Here is a 21,809-nt window from a genome sequence, read left to right on the forward strand (position 1 = left end):
CGTTCCCACCACCATCACCATTCTGCGGGTTCTGGCCAGTGGATGGAGGGGCAGGATTGGTAGGAGCTGTAGAGGGGGGGGGGGGGGGAGCCTGGTGAAGAGGCTCATGAGAGGCTATATTATTTTGAATGACCAGTGACCGGCTAAGCAGCGATTCGGCGAGCGATACAGTGTGTCAGCCCAACCATTACATCAGGTACTCTGCCACATAGAGCAACATACTGCACAGGGCGCTGCTGTGCTGCAAACCAACAGTGATTGCACCCATTGCAATTTTGTTACCAGCGGACACCTAGTGGCTCTTTCACTGCATCAGAAGGCTACAGGTCAATCATGACATAGGTCTTCCAGCTCCCACAGTGCATGTAGGATGGATGTTGTGATGTCTTTCCCATTGAGCCAGGAGTGAAGAGATATCGTAGCAGGGGTTCAGGTAAGTACTGTGCTGTGTGCATTAAATATAGAGGGAACTACTGCAGGCATTTTGTAGAAGGGGCATTCCTGTTGTAACATGAATAGGGGGCACTACTGCGTTTTGTAATGTTAATCAGAGGCACTATGTGGTGTAATGTGAATGAAGAGCACTAAGGGGATTATTCTGGTTCACTCGCAAAGGCACATTTTCTCTAATGGACAAAACCATATGCACTGCAGGTGGGACTGATGCAACATGTGCAGAGAGTAATGCTGGCCACACATCAGACCAACTTTCCGCCAACCATCCAACTAGTTGGTTGGATGGAATAAAAACCTGGTACTGTATAGGAGAAAATGTAAATTTGTAATTAAGTAATTTGTTTCCCAAATCTGAAAATGGACAACTGTCACTCAGACAATGTACTGTAGTTGGACCTATTTGATTTAAACAATGTCACTGAAAGTTTTTGTACATTCATCTGAGTTTGTTTGCAAATTGCTTATTGGATCCCCTCCAGTTTGTCCCCTAACTCCACAACTACTTATCTTCCTTTCCCAAAGCCCCACTTCTGCCATGCCCCGTCAAGAAAATCTACACTGGCTCCAATTCCCTTATATAATCCTCTTCAAACTCCTCACCCTCACATATAAGGCCATTTCTAACTCCATCTCCAACCTCGGTTCTCTACACACTCCCTCCTGCCCTCTCCGGTCAGCCAATGGCCATCTCCTCTCTTCTACCCTGATCACTGTTTCCCATGTACATATCCAAGATATTGCCCCCACACAGTACCAGATTTTCAGTTAAACCAACTAGTTGGATGGTTGGAGGAAAGTTTGTCTGAGGTGTGGCCAGCATTAGATTTGGATGAGGTTCAAACTGGTATCTATATTGCAGTGTAAAAATAAAGCAGCCAGTATTTACCCAGCACAGAAACAATGTAGCACCCAAATCTAACTCTCTCTGCACAGGTTACATCAGCCCCATCTGCAGTGCACATGGTTTTGTCCATTAGAGACTGAATTTGCCTTTGCAAGTGAACCAGAATAACCCCCCAAGTCAGTGATGGCTAACCTTGACACTCCAGCTGTTGTTGAACTACACATCCCAGCATGCCCTGCTACAGTTTTGCTATTTGGCCATGCCAAAACGGATGCTGGGATGTGTAGTTCAACAACAGCTGGAGTGTCCAGGTTAGCTATCACTACCCTAAGTGCACCACAAATTATCTCCTCAATTGCCCAACTCCACTGCTTAGGTGTCACTTGACTCCCACCGTTCCTTTGTCCCCCAACTCCAATCCCTGGCTCAATCCTATCAGTTCCAGCTATGCAACATTGCTTGCATCAGGCCTTTTCTCTCAAGAGTGCAATTAAACCTATTATTCACTCACTGATCATCCCACAGCTTGACTACTGCAACAATCTCCTCACTGGCCTCCCATGCTGTCAGATGGATCCCCTCCAGTTTGTCCCCTAACTCCACAACTAGACTTATCTTCCTTTCCCAAAGCCCCACTTCTGCCATGCCCCGTCAAGAAAATCTACACTGGCTCCAATTCCCTTATATAATCCTCTTCAAACTCCTCACCCTCACATATAAGGCCATTTCTAACTCCATCTCCAACCTCGGTTCTCTACACACTCCCTCCTGCCCTCTCCGGTCAGCCAATGGCCATCTCCTCTCTTCTACCCTGATCACTGTTTCCCATGTACGTATCCAAGATATTGCCTGCGCTGCCTCCTTCACTGAAATGAGCTCCCTTGCTTTATTAGACTCTCCCTGACCTTGCAATGCTTCAAACATTCACTAAAAACCCACCCAGCAAGCATACCCTCAATCATAACCTAGTAACGAGGCCACTCTCTCTACCTGTCCCCCTGGCCATCCCCGACGTGCTCACTTTTTGCCTTCAGGCCTACTTGCCCGCACTCCTGTTCTCACATTTGAATTACATCTCTTTACTCACCTACCATCTATACCCGCATCGCTTCTCACTTGTGTTCATTCATTTCTACCGCTGACTACTTACCCCTGGTAGCATGCAGGCTGCTCCTCTGCTTCCCTATATCTCGGCTGTATTGTGTCCTAAAAATTGTGCTGCTAGTTGTTAGCTGTGCTTGGTTTATTTCTTCAGTTCCTGTTATGTTTAGTTTACCCTGTATTGCTCTATATGCCCAATGAAGCCTACAAAAATGGGAACTTGGTTTCCTAGCACAGCGCCCATTGCATACCATCGCATGCCTTAATTAGTGGTATGCGATGGGACCAGATTTTCGGGTCCTAAGAGCCGCACTGTACAATTTTAAAATCGCATCGCATGCCAGTGATGCGAGCCATGTGGAATACATGTGAAATTATCCACGTCCCCTCGCTGTGCTCGCCACACTAAATAAAATTAACTCCATGCCGAGGGAGTACAGTAGGAACCCATCTCATCTATCTTCGTTAAGCCATGGATATCCTATTGTTCTCAGCTGCAATACAATACATAGAACAATAGAGTAGGGGATTATCAGAGTAATCCCATTACTCACTTAATACTATTATAGAGATAGATGGCAGTGCCTCCATATCTGGGGCAACACACCCAGACAATTTCCCCATGCTCACCTTCCTGCAGCTGCTTGGGAGAATGACTTCTGGCAGAGTTGGTCAGCAGCATCCTTCTTAGGAGAGCATCTGTCCCAGTAATTTCTTCTTCACATATCCAGTCATCCACTATGCACAGGTGAGGGTAGTTTGTTGCAAGTAGGCGCAACAGGGCAGAGTGTAAGCCTAAAGAAGAGGTAAACATAATATAAGTCACAGCAGAAAGAGACCAGATAAAGAGAAATGCTATCTAACTGTAAAGTGTTCCTTGTATCCTAAAACAGTAAGCGCTCACCCTGGGGTACTAGTAATCCTAGCAGTTCTCGCTGTGATATTCATGGACACTTGGAACATTTTCTGTAATGGCAGGGCAGGATACTCAGGTGATAATGAAACACACAGGGAAGGAAGGGATTTCTAGGCCCATGTATCAGAGGACCCAGACAACAAAATGAAAGCACAGCACTGTAAAATGCCCCTATGCAGACTCGTATGTTATTGTCAATATAGATGTACAATTCAGTCTGTTTGTGACATTATCTATGCACGGCTTACAGCACATTAATTTGCTGTTATACATATCCATGCCAAAACATTTTATCCAACAATTATATTCAGTAGAAATCAGTGGTGTAACTAGAAAATCTGCCCTGCAAATTAAGTAAAAAGGTTTCCCATTGGAAGAAACCCACACAATCATATTCACCAGATTTACTTGAAAACCACTTTGTTTTATAAATTCACATTTAATACCATAATATCCAAGAAATTCCTTCCTTACCGCCCAGTTCCTGCTGTAAGTCCTGCGCCTGTCTAATAAGATATTTTATTGGAATCTGGTCCATTAATGATGAAGAGTAAGATTTCGGTTTCTTCTGCATAGCTGCTGTAATTACAACACAAATATAAAAAAAATTAATGTGAAAATAATTCAACATGACTTAAATTTTGCTTATTTTTTCTTTATTTCAGACCGATAACTATTATATATTTCTGTTATACATATCCATGGCAAACCATTTTATCCAACAATTATATTCAGTAAAAATCAGTGGTGTAACTAGAAATATATATATATATGTGCTCTTTGAGCAGATGGGAAGCCCCTCGCTCCCCTATAGGCATGTTAAATATCCTTTTAATCAGTAGAGTCTGCTTGTGCTTCCTATTCACATCACAATGCAAATAATAAGACAATTCAGAAAAAAAAAAAAAAAGGACACCCGATACTAACAGAGTTGCACGGGAACTGTGAGCTTACTAACACCAGGCAGCTTTGTTGCATATTGAGGCAAGATATAGGAGGGCACGTCTGTAGCTAAAGTGCAAACAATTAAGAATAAAACTATTTAAGAATAAAACTACCAACCTAGTGTCTTAGAATTGGCCAGAAGAGCTTCTTCATAAGACAGAAGGTAGTAGAGCAGCAGCAGTTGAGTGGTTATTTTGTGGCGAAGGTTAGAACGTGAAGTCTCCCCTGTTTGACCTTGGAAAACATTCAGAATTTCCTGCTCTGTGATTGGCTTGTTGGTGGCTTCTGGGCTGGACTTGGATGCAGGGGTGATAATGGAGTTGATGTAAACATCAATAAGCGGAAGAAGTTGCTGATGCAGAGGAGTGGTCGTTTCACAAAGCTGAGTATAGATCCAATCCTAGCAACAAAAAAATAAAATAAAAAAGTGTCACATTTCCATGTTATGCATAACTACTAGAAAATGGACATTCATAAATCTTTATATTAACAAGATTTCCTGTTTTCCTAAAGTTAACTATCTCATGCCTGATCCAAGTGCCCATCCTTCTAACCCAGAGTCTAGCAATGTTTCCCGGATCATATGAAAAAGAGAATACAATGAATTGATACCTAAAACAGCAGCCCAACTAAATAAGACATCCTTTTTGCACACTTAAACCTTACCTCCATGTATCCAACAACATAACCTGACACTTAACACTACTAGAGCAATGCACAAGAACATGCAGCCCACAGACACAATAATAAAAAAAAAACAGCAACATAGCACAATATATTACACACAGTAAAAAGAAATAACTTTAAAAAAATCAATTACTATCTCACTTTAAAATAATCCCCACATAAGAGCATTAGGAATGAAAGGCCAGCTCTTTATGTTCTCAGCTGAATGCAGAGGCAAGGTCTATGTAAGCTGCCTAATGTAAAAATACACTGTAAGAGGTTCTACACAATCACTGCATACCTACCTTTATTGACACTTTGTGTTTGGTGAAAGCGCGACTTCTCAGCAGCTGATATATACAATGAATGGGTAAGAAACCAGTAATGTTAGCACTCAGGTTGCTTGTGACTGGAACACGAACTGCATGGGCTGTTACAACCTTACCAGGAAAATAAGGGTTTTAGAATATGAACATGATTGAACAAGTACATAAACAAAACACACATTTATAATATACAAAACAAAAAGCACAGAGTATCCAGAATATACCGATTCATAATAATGACACATATATGCTTTTTGGAGCGTTACAGCCTGCTACTATTTATCCCATATACCAAAAGGAAACAGAAGGTAATTATTTGTGGATGCAGATTTTACAGCAATTGACTTAACTTTATATTGATAAGCAAGCTATTTCTAGAATCAGTATCAATATAAAGCAACAGTAAAGTAAATGTCAACACTTCTACATCTCAAAGTGGCTCCCATACATACTTCTAGAGGATTTGGGGTCTCTACTATACGGCAACCCTAGAATGGCCCATTACATATGGAAAGTGAGGGCCTGATTCAGACAGGATTGCAAATTCTCTCAAATGGGCAAATATTGGTTGCTTTGTTTTTACACTGCAATTTGTGTCTTTTTGGAGATATGTAGATAGATCAATGGTTGGTCTGTAATCAACATCAATGTCTATTTCAATGAAGCAATTTTGTTTTCCCTTAAAGCAAAAAAGTATGTAGACATAAATGGCTTTTTAGGGTTTGAGTGGCAAGCGCCGTCTCACTTTGATTTTGCTTAGGATCAAACTCTCCTCCTTCCCTAATGTTGTTTTGCAGGACGTTTGTGGTATACAATCACAGGTAATTACTGCCCCAGTAATTACCTAATAGATTCACCCCAGGCTTTCCTAGTGTCCTGAGGAGCCAATGCAAACCACAGCTTATCAGGGATTTTGTTTCACCTGCCTCAGACAGGTTGAAAAGAATTTCCGATAAGTGGTGGCATTTTGGGGACATGAACAAAAAAATATATATATATCTGCAAAAATCACGGATACCACCAGTGTGTTGAATTCTTCCCTTGTGTAATCATACACTTGTATCTGTATATATGTCTGTACAGCAGATTTTGTGCCCTTCTTCATTGTTCCCCTATTTCCACTTTTCCTCTAAACTCCAAAGTAATAAACTAAATCCGAGTAATACCAATTTCTGACAGAAGAACCCCTAAATCCTGTCTTTTACTGCGTACCGTCTATAGTGCTGTGCGATGTCCATGTTAACTGCACAGGAGTGCTTATACAATGAAATATCGCATAGGATCGCATGGCACCAAATGCGATGCAGTAATTCATTGTACAAGCACCCATGCCATGAGATGTGATGGGTGCTTACAACGATATGTGATGCTATGGGATGTGTGCATGGTATGTGATGGGTGCTTACAATTGTAAGTACCTGCACCTACGCCATGGTTTAGCATCAACCCCAGTATCCATGCCACCCCGAAGCGTGGAGAGCCCCACGAAGGGCGGCGGAACGTGTCCTCCGACCTTTTCATACCCCCACTATCCACGTCGGCGTGGAGTTGATTGTAAGCACCTGTGCCATTGTTTAGCGTCAACCCTAGTATCCTTGCCACCCCGAAGCGTGGCAAGCGCAGCAAGCCCCGCGAAGGGTGGCGAAACGTGTCCTCCGACCTTTACATACCCCCACTAGCCACGTCGGCGTGGAGTTGATTTTAGATAGTGTGACGAGCGCAGCGAGCCCCGTGAGGGGACGCGGAATACATGTAAAGTAATCCGCGTGCGCTCGCCACAATATCTAAAATCAACTCCATGATGACCGGGCTAGTGGGGGTATAAAAAGGTCGGAGGACACGTTCCGCCGCCGCTCGCCACGCTTCGGGGTGGGGTGGATACTGGGGTTGACGCTAAACAAAGGTGTAGGTGCTTACAATTGTAAGCACCCATCACATCACATACTATGCAAACATCACTTCTCATTGTAAGCACCCATCACATCTCATGGCATGGTAAAAACGTACCATGAGATGCGATTTCATTACGTTTGCATACGTAAGAAATCTGGGCGCCCTGCTTGGAAACAAGTACCCATTAAACACTTCAGAAAACTTTACTTTGAAAATGATAACCTCATTGTTTTAAAAATAACAATGTTCTCTTCAAAGTAATCAAAATTCAGATACTTTGTATAGATGGTCATTGTTATCATTAGCTCTTCTAAAATGATTTTACCTGCTCTGTAAAGATCTCCTGGGTAAAAATGGTCTTCATTCTCCCAAGTGAGGCTGGCTTAATGACAATCTGTGTGAAATAGCAAACAGGACACATGCAGCAAATTAAAATATATAGGTAAAGATGTAAAGGCATAATTACTGCAATGGCATATATTGTTATATAATGCTATATAATGCCATCCTTAGAATGCACATTTAGTGGCTGGAAGAAAGAGATAAAGACACACGCACACAAACATACAAAATGAGAAGATGTATCCTTACACAAAGATAAAAGTACCAAATAATAAACTTTTGTAATTTTACAGGCTGTGATTAAAAAATTAGTTTGAGGCCAATTGGTTGGTAATTATTAGGGACATAAGGTGCATGTCCTCGTGGGGGAGCCAAGTTCATGAATGTTGTTTAGGGATTAGTGACAGGGATGGTTACGAGAAGCTACAAGCAATTACTAAAAAAAAAAATAAAAAAAAAAATCTCCATTGTCAAGCAAAAATGAGCTTGTATAAAACAAAAACACAGGTTTTACACAACCTTTTTTCAGTAGAAAATTCTTATTTTTTTTTATGGACAGCTGAATTGAATTACCGGAAGGAAAAATAAAATGCAGGATAAACATTGTGAAAAATTGAAAGTTTATTCTACTTTAATTAAAACCCCCCTCAGTGATATAGGATAATGCTCCCCTATAAAATGTAATGGTACACTACTGGCGAGATGTATCAAGCTTTGCATAAAAGAGATCAAGTGGAGAAGTTGAGACCAGTGTTGTGTGGTCCGGGTTATTCATATTTCACTTAAAAACCCAGATGAAAGTTTGGAACATTTTGCCAACCCCTACGTGTAGTCTAGTCTGTTTCCATGCAAACAGTGTACAGAAAAGGTTCCACAACCAGTTCCTCATAGAAGTCTAATAATCCAGGTTTTAAAGGATACCAGTGATTAGGCACAGGTTGTTAAATTATATTGACTGTGGTAGTAATTTACCCTGCTTTAGTCTTAACAATTTGGACAGTTGAGGTGCACCCTGGACAGAGTTTCGGTGCACGGGTGTTAGCCCATTTGAAAAAAATTTCAATAAACCCTAATTACATAAAAATAAACAGCATACGAAAGCACCCATTGCATAATACAACAATTAGGCTTTGTAAATATGAGAACGAAGAAGTACAAAAAAAAGACAGAAAATTATGCTTACATCAATATAACTATATGGATTTGTAATAGAACAGGAATACATGAACAGAAAACAATAAAGCACTTTTCCAAACAGCTACCAACAAACCAGACGAAAGAGACACCATATTTCAGAATAATACATAAACTATCACCCCAAAGCAGCAAAAGTGTAGGTATGCTCAGGCTTCATATCATCAGGTAAAATGCACTGAAAGACAGGACGCTAATCTTCTACTTTTTCACCGACTCAATAAACCAGGTTGAGCATAAGCCGAATAACCTGATCTCCAGTGCAGTGTGAACAGGGTCTGGCCGAGGTTGGAACAGTGGGCCTTATTCTAGTTCACTATTTCTGACAAAATCCTTCTTAGACGGACAAAACCCATGTGCACTGCAGGTGGGGCAGATGTAACTTGTGTAGAGAGAATTCAAAGAGGGGGGGTCACATCAACTGCAAGTGAGTCAAGGACAGTGATGTTTGGAGTGGCATTAGGTGTAGCTCCCCTTTTTGAATATTGGACTTTGCTGCAGTCTCACCTCTGCAACTGCCACTGGTAAGGAAGTCCAGAAACAGAGCATTTTGTCCCTAATGGAATGAGCCATGTTGGGAGGAGGATAGTGTCTTGTCCTCATTTCATGAGGAATACTACCAGTAATGGTGGTTGGATGGATGCCACAGGCCTGGGGGTGCAGTTGCCTACATGAGGCTGACAAAACAAAATCCCCAATAGCCGCAAGCCAGACAATTGTTATTATTATTCTAAAATATATGGAGCAGCATTCCTCTCCATTTTACGTAACAATAATGATGTGTTATTCACCTTCATTCCTAATGTGGAACAGACCAAATCAATGATAGCATTTAGCTGGTTGCTATGGAAGTACATGGCAACCAATAACAACATCTCTCCGAATGAGGCCGATACTCCAGCAGTACTGTAAGAAATAAGCAAATGATTATATAGCTTCCAGCTTCATGATAATATAGTGTGATAACAGCCATTTACACTCTTTTTTATGTGTGAATTAAAACACAAGAGAAATTAATTAAGCCCAAAAAACGCACCTTTCAAAATAAGCCTCCTCTTTTATCATCCAGCTCAACCACATCAACATCAGCTGCTCTTGCTCAGGGGTACTGTTTAACAAGAAACATCTGATTACTGATCCATTTAATCATTTCTGAAAATACATCTTGCAGCGCTAAATTAAATAAAATCACCATGAACTTTGATTTTGTTAAGTGTATAATATATGATTGACATTAACCAGAAAAAAAAAAATGTCAGACATTACAATGTGTGTAAACAATCACAGAAAGAAAAAGAAGTCCCAATTTCACTGCGCTCTCAGATCTGCTATTATCCAAGGAGCACCACTCCTCCACAACAACCAGAAAGAAAAAAGGAAAGTAACCAGGCGCTGATCTATTCTAATGAATTCTCTCCTAGAGCTCCACCAATTCTTTTTCTAGATATCCTCGTGGATGCCCATTGGACAACACTGACCTGAGTGTTGGTCCCTAGGTGCACGTAACGTTTTATTTTATTCCGTGACCTCCCCTTTATTGGCCATATCTGACACAGGTATCGAATTTTTAGTCGTTACTGACCTGAATAATGGTCCCTATGTGCACGTAGCAGGTTCTTTTAGGGTCTCCCAAATCAGGATACAAGGGATAGCAGTATTCCTTCCAAAGAATTTATTCCACAGATATAATTTAAAAGGTCCACAACAAAAATTTAAAAGGTTGATATCAATAAAAATCTGGAGCCCTTCCCAGGTTGAAAAAACATAAGGTATTCCAATTCTTCTCACCCGGAATGAGCATGAATTGTATAGATTACTCAGATAGCAAAAAGTAGATGTTAGTCCTTCCTGGTTCCAGCTTCCCTTAAAACACCAACACATTTCTGACCATATAGTCCTTCCTCAGGGAAGTGCTCAAAACTAGGTTAATCATGTTATCTCAAGTCTGAAACACACCTGTACTACCTATACAATACAGATATTGTAATTTTTATTAATGATCTGTGTTAAATTACTTTAATTACATGTTCTGACAAAATTATTGATAATAGCAGTAGAAGTAGTAAAAATAATAATCATCATCATGAGCGCATAGTATAAAAAGACTGACACTACCTAAATGTGCTATAGTGCTTCAGTATGCTTATGTACAAATCTGATGGTGCAGCATTTGTGCAGGTGCAAGATCCGTTCTTTAAATGTGCACAACAGCCATAGCATATGGGGGGGGGTCCTTACTGGAAGTGGATGTCAGAGCCGCTGACCATCTTGAGTAAGGCTAAGTGGTGCCCAGAGACACAGTGAATTGTGACAGATCTCGTAAATGCATCTATCTCCTGCACACACCAACTGCTGCATTCAAATTTTGTATTACATGGAAATGCACAGCTGCTTCATTACGGCTGTGCCATTCCTTGCAAACATGTTCTAATTCTGCTGTTGCAGCTCACCTGACAAGTGTGGAAAAGGCCAGCAGCATACAGAAAGAAAGGGAGACAAACCGCACCCCAGCAGGAGTTGCTGGTGGCCGGCTGGTCATTAGCTGAAGCACCTGCTCTGCTTCTTCATCTGTTGGCCTACAAAGAAAAGAACACGTGTGGTTAGGAACTCTTCATTTTTACATATAAGTATATTCGCTACATACAAATAGACATACTTGTATATTATACATTAAAAAATTATCCCAATCAGCAAGTGAAATGTAGGTTGCATGTAATTGGTGTTTTGTTTATTCTAAACTTAAGCTGACCATTCACTAGGGCGACTTGGATGAAATTTGGTCACTTTTTAGGTGATTGAGGCAAAAAAAATTGCATAAAAAAAGTGTTCAAATTGCATGTATTTGACATGAGGTACGATGCACAGAGTTGGTGCGTATTCATTGCATCGGAGCCTGTGTGTCGCATCAGCTTCAGAAGCAATCTGTTGGACTGCATTTGAGCCAGGCAGGCTTGGCTGGGATCACATGTAATATCATATGCGAAGGGTATACATGACATGCGATCCTGCTGCATGGGAAGGATGCGGGTGGCTCAAGGTGGGATTGCATGCAACTTCTCCATGGGGAGAAGTCGGTACAAGTGAAGGCCACCTTTTAAGGCCCCCCATACACGAATATAAGGTTCCGCATGCAGCCTCGCATGCGATACCTCGGCAACGGCCCAGCAACATCATTTGTGGTTCTTCAGCATACAAAGTATCGTATGTGAACCCCAGAAAGTGCTACCGGATCTGACAAATCTTACGTGCGGCACTTGTGATTTACAGATCTGATGTGCACGTGACCGCACATCAGATCGGAATCACAGGTGAGACATATGATTTGGGCACTTTTCAATCAATTTCTCGTCCCGATATGTCAGAATCGAGTAACGGAGGGTTCAAAGTGTACAGATATATAGCCAGCTTTCAGGTAGGATACAGTCATTAGGTCGACCATATTAAACGGTAAACATGCAATGGGTCAACAGGCCTTAAGTCGACACTCAAAATAGGTCAACATGGCTAAGGTTGAAAGGTCGATGCAAGCATTAGGTCAATAATGGCCATGTCAACAATCAAAAGGTTGACAAGAGTTTTCAGCAGACGGGCAGTATTTTATGTCCCACCATCGACTAGGGCGTGGAGGGAGAATAGGCTAGTGTGCCCGAAGCAAGGAGACACAGTACACGTCGACATTCGAGACAAACAAAAACAGCCATGTCGACCTTCAGTAGTTGACCCAATGACCAATGCCCCTTTAAGGTGATCCAGGATACAAAAATCAAGCTGTATTTTCTACCAGTATGTGACTCTACTGCCATCTAATGGCCAATGTGGTTGCTTTCTTTCTTTAGTACTCATAAAAAGCATACCAATCCATAGATAAATATCAGATACAGGAGATAGAAACTGCAGAGAGATATAGATATAAGTAGTTAGACCACCAGTCAGTCAGTCAGTCAGTCCTGCCCGGTCCTCCCTTCAGGGGTAATTATTGTAACAATAACCAGTGATATTAGGAGGTGACAAAATAGATACAGATTGGAGGGAAGGGGGGGGGGGGGGTATGCTGGCAATAAAAGCAGTAGTAAAAAAGGAATTATATGGGGGCAGGTAAAACTTCTCATATGCCGAATTGGTGGAGAGGAGGTACAGGAATGGGCACAGTATGGGAAAGGGTCCAGATTATTTTGAAAGACTAACTAAGCCTAGACACACGGGGAAATGGAAAAAAAAAATAAAACTTTGCTGGGCTCGGTGTTATCAATTCTCTTCCATAGATGACAAAACCATCCGTCATCTGTGGTCATCAAAGAGGCTGGTAAATATTAGGTAAGGGGATGGACAGCTGCACATTGCACCCTAAAGCAGCAGCCACTGTCACTCACAAACACAGCTGCTGTTGTGCTGGGACCCAACTACACTTGGCATAGAGCCCCCCTCATTCAGGAGATGCTAGAGAAAGCATGCACACTCCCTGGGCTGCTACACACATATACAATCACTTGCTACCATGAAGAGAGACACCAGAGAAGCATATACATATTAGGGGAGAGGAGCAAGAGCTGAGGGCATAAAGAGAGGGACAAATGTAGTTTGCATGCTACAGTGGCAGGCACGGTCCATGCTTCTGCCTCCCCCACAGACAGCTGCTGCCATGCCCATTACCCTGCACTGCCACACACACGGTGCATTATGTGGTTGCACATAAGTATGTGACAAATATACATACAACAATATACTGCACAGAGAATGGTGGATTAAACAGAATGGTCACATTCACAGCCTGGAGCTTCTACCCTACCTGCAATGCTGTACACTCCCGCACAGCAAGGAAATGTTGGCTGTTTGGGCAGGAGCAGCATACGCTGCCCAAGACACCCCCAACTTTTATTATACAAAACATTCAATTGGACAAACATGCTGGACGCAATATGGCATGCCCAACCAATCCATATTAACAAATCAGTGGTGTCAGTGTGCATAAGCTGTACAATTATCTGGCTGATCCATTCATATCAGACAGACTACCATATAATTGTATAGTGCAGTGGTTCCTAAACTGTGTGCTGTGGCATCCTGGGGTGCCTCGGGACACTTGCAATGGTTCCTTGGATTGGTGATCCAGGGCGAATTTAAATTATTGATGGTCAGTTCCTGACATTGGCATGTTGCAACACGCCTGGCAACAAAAGTCACCGATCATGCAATTCTAATGTGCGCCAGCCCACACTAACCATTGGATGAATGCAGAGTGTCCCAGACATATGCGCAGAGGAAAACAAAAAAAAAAGTCTCTCCTCTGTCCAGGTCTGAATCAGGCAGAGAGCAGAATGGAGTCTGCAAAATGACCACTAGACCAGCGTCATGTTTCTGGCTAGTGACATTTGTACATCGCACGAGCAGATCCTTCCCTCATGTCCTTTTCTTTCTGTTACTTAAACAGTCTCTGACAAAATCAAATTCTGTGGTTTTCTGCCACGCTGATACTTATTTCAGTGTCCTCTGCTGATGCAACTATGTGTATGTACTTTGTACTTGTCCTCTACTGTATTCAACTGTAAGTCACTGTTTCGCATTTTGTTTATGTACCCTGTAATTTGGGACTGCTGACCCTTTGTGGCGCCTTAAAAATAAAAGGATAATAAATAATAATCCCCAATTGTCTTTATCTCTTAATAGTATGAAATATTAAACCATTTGTAGCAACATTACAGAACAGTTTACAATAACCTACAAAAGCAATTCAATAAAAAGGGCAGAAAAATACGAAACAAAATAACCACGTACTTAAGGCCGGCAATTCCCATCAAAGCACAGTACAGGCGGAGCAGGGCGCTGGCTTTGACTACATGTTCCTCTTTGAGTCCACAGTACACAGGAACTCCACACTCAGTGTCTCCTCCCTCCAACACTTGTGTGTTCTTCTCAGCTGGCAGTATACCCACCAGCTCTGATAGCAGCTGCTTTCTCATTTGCCACAGCACAGAACTACTGTTTTCTCTTCTTCTCTAAGGTGGGAGAAAGGTTTTGTAAAAGTACAGCTTACACCATCTGTCGAAAATTATTAAAGATTCCCTAGACAAACTATCAAAATAAAACAGATTGGTACTTGTGTAGTTTCACGGCGCCAGCAATGCTACTTCCGGGTTCTACGCTCGCCACAAACTATGTTAAAAAAAGTAACTTGTTGGCATGGAGTTGATTTTAAATAGCGTGGCGAGCCCGTAAGGGGACTCAGACGCACTGGCGCCGTGAAACTACACAAGTACCAACAGATTTTACTTATTTTAATTGAGCTCTATTTGTTTCTCTCATTTTAATAAAACACATGCAACAATGAATTATGGCTATTTAAAAATACTAAAAGATAATACAAACCTCAAATTAAAAGTTTATGTTATTAAAAGAAAAAACTAATCTGAAACAGGGATCTTGTACTTACCGTAAATCCTTTCCTCCGAGTCCACAGGTGTCACTGGGGAATAAAAGGCGACCACAGGGAGCATGGGCACTTTAAAAATAAATTAGTGTGACCAACTCCTCCCCTTCTACTTCCCCTCCCAGGAAGTCATAAAGATTGTGCCCGAAAGGAGCAGGAAGATATAACACAGGAAGATATAACACACTTCCGAAGAGGAGGTTCATCACAACATAACATCATTCAATACGTATAGTAGAAAAAGAAGAAAATAGGGTACTTATGTAGTATCTGGGCTGCCGATTTTTTGATTGTATGCCTTAAGTTAAGGCATACAATCAGATGCGATGCGATGCGATATCGCATCGCATCGCATCCGATATCGGATGCGATGACCCGATTTTTCCATAGGAATCAATGTTAAAATGATTCCTATGGAAAAAGGGGTCCTTTTCATACCCCTACTATCCAAGTGGGCATGGAGTTGGATATAAACCTGTGGCGAGCGTAGCGAGCCACCGAGCCCGAAGCGTGGCGAGCGAAGCGAGCCCCGCGAGGGGACGGTATTCGTCCCCTCGCGGGGCTCGCCTCGCTACGCTCGCCACAGGTTTATATCCAACTCCATGCCCACTTGGATAGTAGGGGTATGAAAAGGACCCATTTTTCCCATTGAATTCCATGTTAAAATGGACTCAGTCCATTTTAACATTGATTCCTATGGAAAAATCGGGTCATCGCATCGCATCGCATCGAATCGCATGGTCGCATGCGATGCGATGCGATCTCCCGATCCGACCCGATTTAGAAATCGGCAGCCCAGATACTACATAAGTACCGAAAATAGTGAAATAACATCACACAGTCTCAAACAAGACGAAACAGGTGTATAAATAACCATATTAATATAAACCCTGACAATGGAAAACTCCAGAGGTTAACCAAGAGGAACCTAATTCTGAACGCTCGTCGCCATGGCTCGTCGATCAGAAGATCCGTCAGGTTGGTGTACCACGAGCGCTGGGGCCAATCTGGCGCTATCAGAAGCGCTGTTACCCCCTCCCTGCGAATGCGTTGTAATAACCGAGGTATCAACGGAAAGTGAGGAAAAAGGTAAACAAACTGAAACGGCCAAGGAGCGTCCACCCCCGCGGCTTGAGGATCTCGTGTCCGTGCGAAGTACCTTGGGAGCTGGGAATTGTGACGGGATGCCAGCAGATCCACCTGAGGGCAGCCCCAACGATGTACTAGGGTCTGAAACACCTGTGGGCTGAGGCACCATTCTCCCTGGTGGGCATCCTGCCGACTTAGAAAGTCGGCCTCCCAATTGTCTACTCCTGGTATAAAGACCGCTGACAGGGCCTGAGCATGGTCCTGAGTCCACAGGATGATCCTGCTGACCTCCTTCATAGCCGCCCGGCTCCGAGTGCCGCCCTGTTTGTTTATATAGGCAACGGCCGTGGCGTTGTCGGACTGGACTCTGATGGCCCTGCCCCGCAGAAGATGCCCTGCCTGTAGGAGAGCATAGTAGACTGCTCTGAGCTCCAGCACGTTGATGGAGAGTAAACTCTCCTGTCTCATCCACAAACCCTGGAACTGGTGATCCAGAGTTAGCACTCCCCAGCCCCGAAGCTGGCGTCTGTGGTGAGGAGAGTCCACTCCCATATGCCGAATCTCCTGCCTTTTTGCAGGTTTGCTGAGTTGAGCCACCACAGCAGAGAAAGAGTCTGGTACAGAGGTGTACCGATACTTGCTGACGTCGTAGAACCGACCGAACCAGAACCTGCAGGGACTGAACCTTGTCGGGCGGCAGGAAAACCTTCATTTGCTGGGTATCCAGAATCATCCCCAAGAAAAGAAGACTGAGACTTTGCAAAGTTCAGGATCCACCCGTGAGTGATGAGAGTCTCCTGGGTGAGCCGTATGTTGGACAATAGGATCTCCCTTGAATGATTCTTCAGCAGAATATTGTCCAAGTTTGGGATGATAGTAAACCCTTGAGCCCTGAGGACTTCCATCATCACCGCCATCACCTTGGTGAAGACCCTGGGGGCCGATGAGAGACCGAACGGCAGGGCCTGGAATTGCCAGTGTTGGTTCTGTATTGAGAAGCGGAGGAAGGCCTGGTGAGGAGGCCAGATAGGGATGTGTAGGTATGCATCCCTGATATCCAGAGATACCAGGAACTCCCCCTGTTCCAGTCCCTGTATCACCGACTGCAGGGACTCCATCTTGAATTTGACCACTTGTAAATACGAGTTCAAATCCTTTAGATTTAGGATAGGATGTACCGAGCTGCCCGGCTTCAGTACGAGGAACAGACTGGAGTAGTATCCCTGAGTACGCTGATCCTCGGGTACTGGTATTACAACTCCCGTTGTCCGCAGCTTGGTGACTGCTGACAACAGAAGCTGCGCCTTGTCCCTCGAGACCGGGAGACCGGTCCTGAAGAACCTGTTTGGGGGAGACACCCGGAAAAGGATCTTGTAACCCTGGGTTACCAGATCCCTTACCCACGAGTCCTGACAAGACTGCAGCCAGATGTGACAGAAGGACAGCAGTCGGGCCCCGACCCTGGGATCCCCCAGATGAGATTGGGGACCGTCATGCTGCTGGTTTTGTGGACTTGGGTTCCTGGATGGCTGCAGAGGCACCTCTGCCGCGTCCTCTGGAACCTCTAGATGGAGCTCCGCCTCTGGAACGACCTCTGAATCTGGCCGTAGGGCGAAAGGACCGAAAGGAGGGCCTTTGTGGGGTTCTGCGAGCTGTCGAAGGAGCCGCTGAGGGAAGGAAGTGAGACTTACCTCCCGTTGCTTGGGATATCCACTTATCGAGCTCAGTTTTGAAAAGAACCTCCCCATTGAACACCAGGGCTTCCACCGCTCGCTTGGACTCTGCATCAGCCTGCCATTGGCGTAACCAGAGGGCCCTGCGAGATGAGATGGATAAGGCCGAAATTCTGGCTGCAACCATGCAGACATCAGAAGAGGCTTCTATTAAATATAAGGATGCCTCTTGGATCTGTTCAAGCTAAACAATGGCGGCAGGGTCAGAGCCCTCACGAACCTCTGCTAGGATCGGAGATGCCCATACCCCCATGGCCTTATTTACCCAGCATCCGACCTTTGCTGGACGCTGAATAATTCCAGCCGCAGAAAAGACATTCTTAAGGGTTACCTCCAACTTACGGTCAGAGGTGTCCTTAAGAGTGGTAGCACCTGGTACCAGGAGAACGGTCTTCTTAGACAGTCGTGAGACCAACGAGTCCACCTCTGGTGGAATCTCTACCCTCTTCCTGCCCTCCAGTGGAAGAGGGTAAGCTGACAGAAACTTCTGAAGTACCTGGAATTTTTTGTCAGGGTGACCCCAAGCCTGCAAAACATGATCATCTAATTCCTCAGCTGGAGGAAAGGTGGGTGTCTGTTTTTGTCTCTTCCCAAAAAAGAGAGCGACGGACCGGAATGTCAGTGTCATCCGTCACCTTACAGGCAATCTTAACCATCTTTATGAGGTCCTCCAAGCCTTGAGTGGCTGGAGCCATCTCCTGCGTATACAACGCTTGAGCATCAGGGTCATCATCATTATCTGGAAGGGCAAATTCGCCCTCCTCCAAATCAGGCATATAATCATACTCCCCTGAATCTCCAGAGAGCGGTAATAACCTCTTTCTGTGCAAAGGAGGAGGATTTTGCCTAGAGCAGGGAACCTCAAACTAGTTTGTTAAGTCCTGTACAGCAGAAGCCAAGGAGGCCTGCTGGCTTCTGGTAGTCTCTCTATCTCTTTGAGCTGCCGAGAGCTCAGTGGATAACTGAGACAGGACATCAGCAAGCTGTGATGCCCAAACATGGGTCTGCACGGGGGACTCGGTGCAGGGGAAGAAGCAGTGCATTTATCACATATAGAGGTTCCCTCCTTAGAAGTTGTAAATCTAACATTACACTTCTTGCAAGTAACCCTCTTGGAGCTACCCCCCTGCCATGGTAACAGCACCCAATAATCACCACACACTACCACATTGACACAGAGAGTAGGTATAGAATAGGCAGTAATATGTACTGGAAGGGAGAGACAGTAAAAGAGCAGTCACAGAGCTATGGTATATAACCTAGGAGCGCTATAGCTCTATTTGAGACACAGCCCAAACTGTCTCCACCTAGCTCTAAACCCCACTGTAACTCACAGACCGGGAAGAGCTTTCAGCAGGACGGTCACCAGGGGACAAGGATCGCCCAGCTGTAGTCTTAGGAGGAGATCTACAACGCAATAGTGGAGCCTCCAGCAGCGTGTTCAGTGGCGCCAAATGTCCAAGATGGCCGCCGTGACTTGCAGGGAACGCTGGGGTATGCCAGGGCCTGCTGGGAAGCACCACGCGGTGACTCCTCCCCCCACCCAGCAGCTCTGTCAGCTGTAATGGCGCCAGGTTTAAAAAACCCTCTGCTGCACCGCCGTTTGTATCCCTGACCTTCCTCTAACAGGAAGGCAGGGTAATACTCACAATTGCTGCAGCCTTGCCGTCGGCGGTGGGGCTGGGGGAGGATCGGGTGCGTGCCTCGTATGAGCGGCGCCCATTGCATCTCCAGAGACGGTGGTCTCTGTCAGCCAGGGAACCGGGCGCAAACCATATCAGCAGCAGCAGCCGGCGCCCTCCGGCAGGCTCCCACGTCGCAGGCAGATAGTAGCATCAACTATCTGCCTGTCCTCAAATGGCAAAACTTGCTGCTTTAAGTCCTAATTACAAAAAGCCCAGGAGATGAGCCAAATGTGACCTGCTCCCTTTCGGGAGGGGAAGTAGAAGTGGAGGAGTTGGTCACACTAATTTATTTTTAAAGTGCCCATGCTCCCTGTAGTCGCCTTCTATTCCCCAGTGTAACTCCAGTGACACCTAGTGGATGAAGGAGAAATATGCAGTATGCAGAATTAGTTAATCCATGTGTTGAGGATCATCACGGTTTATTGGTGAAGAAGAAAGCCCCATACTGTACTAGACACACTAGACAAGATCGGAAAAGACATTCCTCTTCTGAGCGATATCTTTTACCATATAGGCTAGTGTGTACATTCAATATAGTTAATGTTGCGCTCCCGCGCATTGTTAACGACCTCCTCCCTTATGTGAACATGTATAGATGAGGGTGGACCTCGTTAACGACGGCCATGCTGCAGCTGAAACATGGCCCTCGCTCCCCTTGTTGATCCCTCCTCACCAGCATTAGAAGGCGTGTATACACATGCCAATGCCTGTGCTCCACCTGGGTCCCCACTGTGAACGATGTCAACAGGAATATGGTAGTGTGTATGGGGCTTAAGTGGCAAATCAAGGACAAAACATTTATTTACAGTTTCTTATAACATCCTCACAATTGTTGTAAACCAGTGATTTATTCAATAAATACTGAAGAACAACGGTGTGAAACATGAAAGCACCACCGGCATAACTTCCATGCAAATGTAGCTATGAATTTTGCCCTCCAATGCCCATACTATTATAAACATCTTGCCACTAGTTGCAGGTAACTGTCATTTTGGGCTTGTGGACATTGGTTCAGAGGGCTGGAGAGATGGGATCTGGGAGTAAGTTCTACATACAAACAGCTACAAGACACATGCAAAGTCTCTATATTGGACTGCACCAGCGGCCGGAGAAACCTACTGGGAACTGGAAGCCGGACTCCTAACCAATTCTGTGGAAATTGTATAAGTATACCACTCAATTATGTGCACATAAAAGTGGGGACTGAGATTAAAATACCCCCTGGTTTATGTATTGACTGGTTATACAAAGGACTGCCTACAAAATACTGCATGCAATCATTGAAATATTATCATCTAGACCTAGAGAGATCTGCAGAATATAGAACATATAGAATATATATATCGCCTATAGAACTGCTTGATAAGCTAGAAAGTGAGCCATGCTCATATATAAAGATTTTTTTTATTATTTTGTTTTATGTATTATTGATGGCCAACATTGTGTATTAATAAATAATTATATTAATCTAAGCAGCGCTGTCTCAATTTTCCTTCTTTGTTTTACCTTTAAGGGGTTATGGTAATACACACACCCCCCCCCCCCTTTTTTTTTATAAATTAGCTGTAGGTTAAGAATAAATGTAACAATCGATGCCCAATATCATTTGTATTTGATTTTATATGTAAGTAGGAGCCTGTGCCGTCTGATGGAAAGCTGTAACTTTGGTGTCCAGGCTTGTCACCTCACCCTATACCAGGGTTCCAGTGTCCCTTATGGATGATATAAAATATAATCCAACTCACACTGCAATAACCATCATGTGTAAAGTATGAATAGAATTATATTTAGTGTTGGCTCTTATTTTTCAAAATTAATGAATTGGGCAAGGATAGGGAGATTTTTGAAAGTAGCTTTGTGTGTTCAAGGTCAACACACCTTCTTTAATAATTTGTTTTCTAGGTCTGTATTGAAGTCTGATTAAAATAATGAGCACCACTGTGCAATCTTAAAATTGAATAAACTAGAACAACTGCAAAGAAAATAATCCAAGATACAAAAGCAGACTCACCAGCTGACCATTTCGAATAAACGTTCCAAACCAGGTCCGGACTTTAGCATTGGTCCCCAGGAGCAGTCCGCTCACAAAGCATACCATATTGCTCACACCATCATCATCGGCCTCATGTTTAGTATGATCCAGCATTAAAGCTACACCAAGGCCTGGAAGGTGGCATTCTTCTACCTGTTGCATA

The 21,809-nt window shown here is 43.8% G+C and overlaps 1 protein-coding gene across 2 annotated transcripts in view; it reads right to left on the minus strand.

The window, feature by feature from the left end:
• INTS2 (integrator complex subunit 2) overlaps nucleotides 1–21,809 on the minus strand; it is a 49,413-nt gene that overhangs the window by 18,556 nt on the left and 9,048 nt on the right. For both annotated transcript variants that reach the window (XM_083173752.1, XM_083173751.1), the window contains exons 7-16: nucleotides 21,626–21,799; nucleotides 14,456–14,676; nucleotides 11,134–11,259; nucleotides 9,720–9,791; nucleotides 9,475–9,589; nucleotides 7,473–7,541; nucleotides 5,234–5,368; nucleotides 4,380–4,662; nucleotides 3,792–3,896; nucleotides 3,032–3,196 (exon numbers count right to left, since the gene is read on the minus strand). In XM_083173752.1, coding sequence (XP_083029878.1) covers nucleotides 3,032–3,196; nucleotides 3,792–3,896; nucleotides 4,380–4,662; nucleotides 5,234–5,368; nucleotides 7,473–7,541; nucleotides 9,475–9,589; nucleotides 9,720–9,791; nucleotides 11,134–11,259; nucleotides 14,456–14,676; nucleotides 21,626–21,799 — 1,465 coding nt within the window. The remainder of the gene's footprint in view (nucleotides 1–3,031; nucleotides 3,197–3,791; nucleotides 3,897–4,379; nucleotides 4,663–5,233; nucleotides 5,369–7,472; nucleotides 7,542–9,474; nucleotides 9,590–9,719; nucleotides 9,792–11,133; nucleotides 11,260–14,455; nucleotides 14,677–21,625; nucleotides 21,800–21,809) is intronic.

This window comes from Crinia signifera, chromosome 2 (assembly GCF_055691185.1).
Source record: "Crinia signifera chromosome 2, ASM5569118v1, whole genome shotgun sequence".
Classification (NCBI taxonomy): domain Eukaryota; kingdom Metazoa; phylum Chordata; class Amphibia; order Anura; family Myobatrachidae; genus Crinia; species Crinia signifera.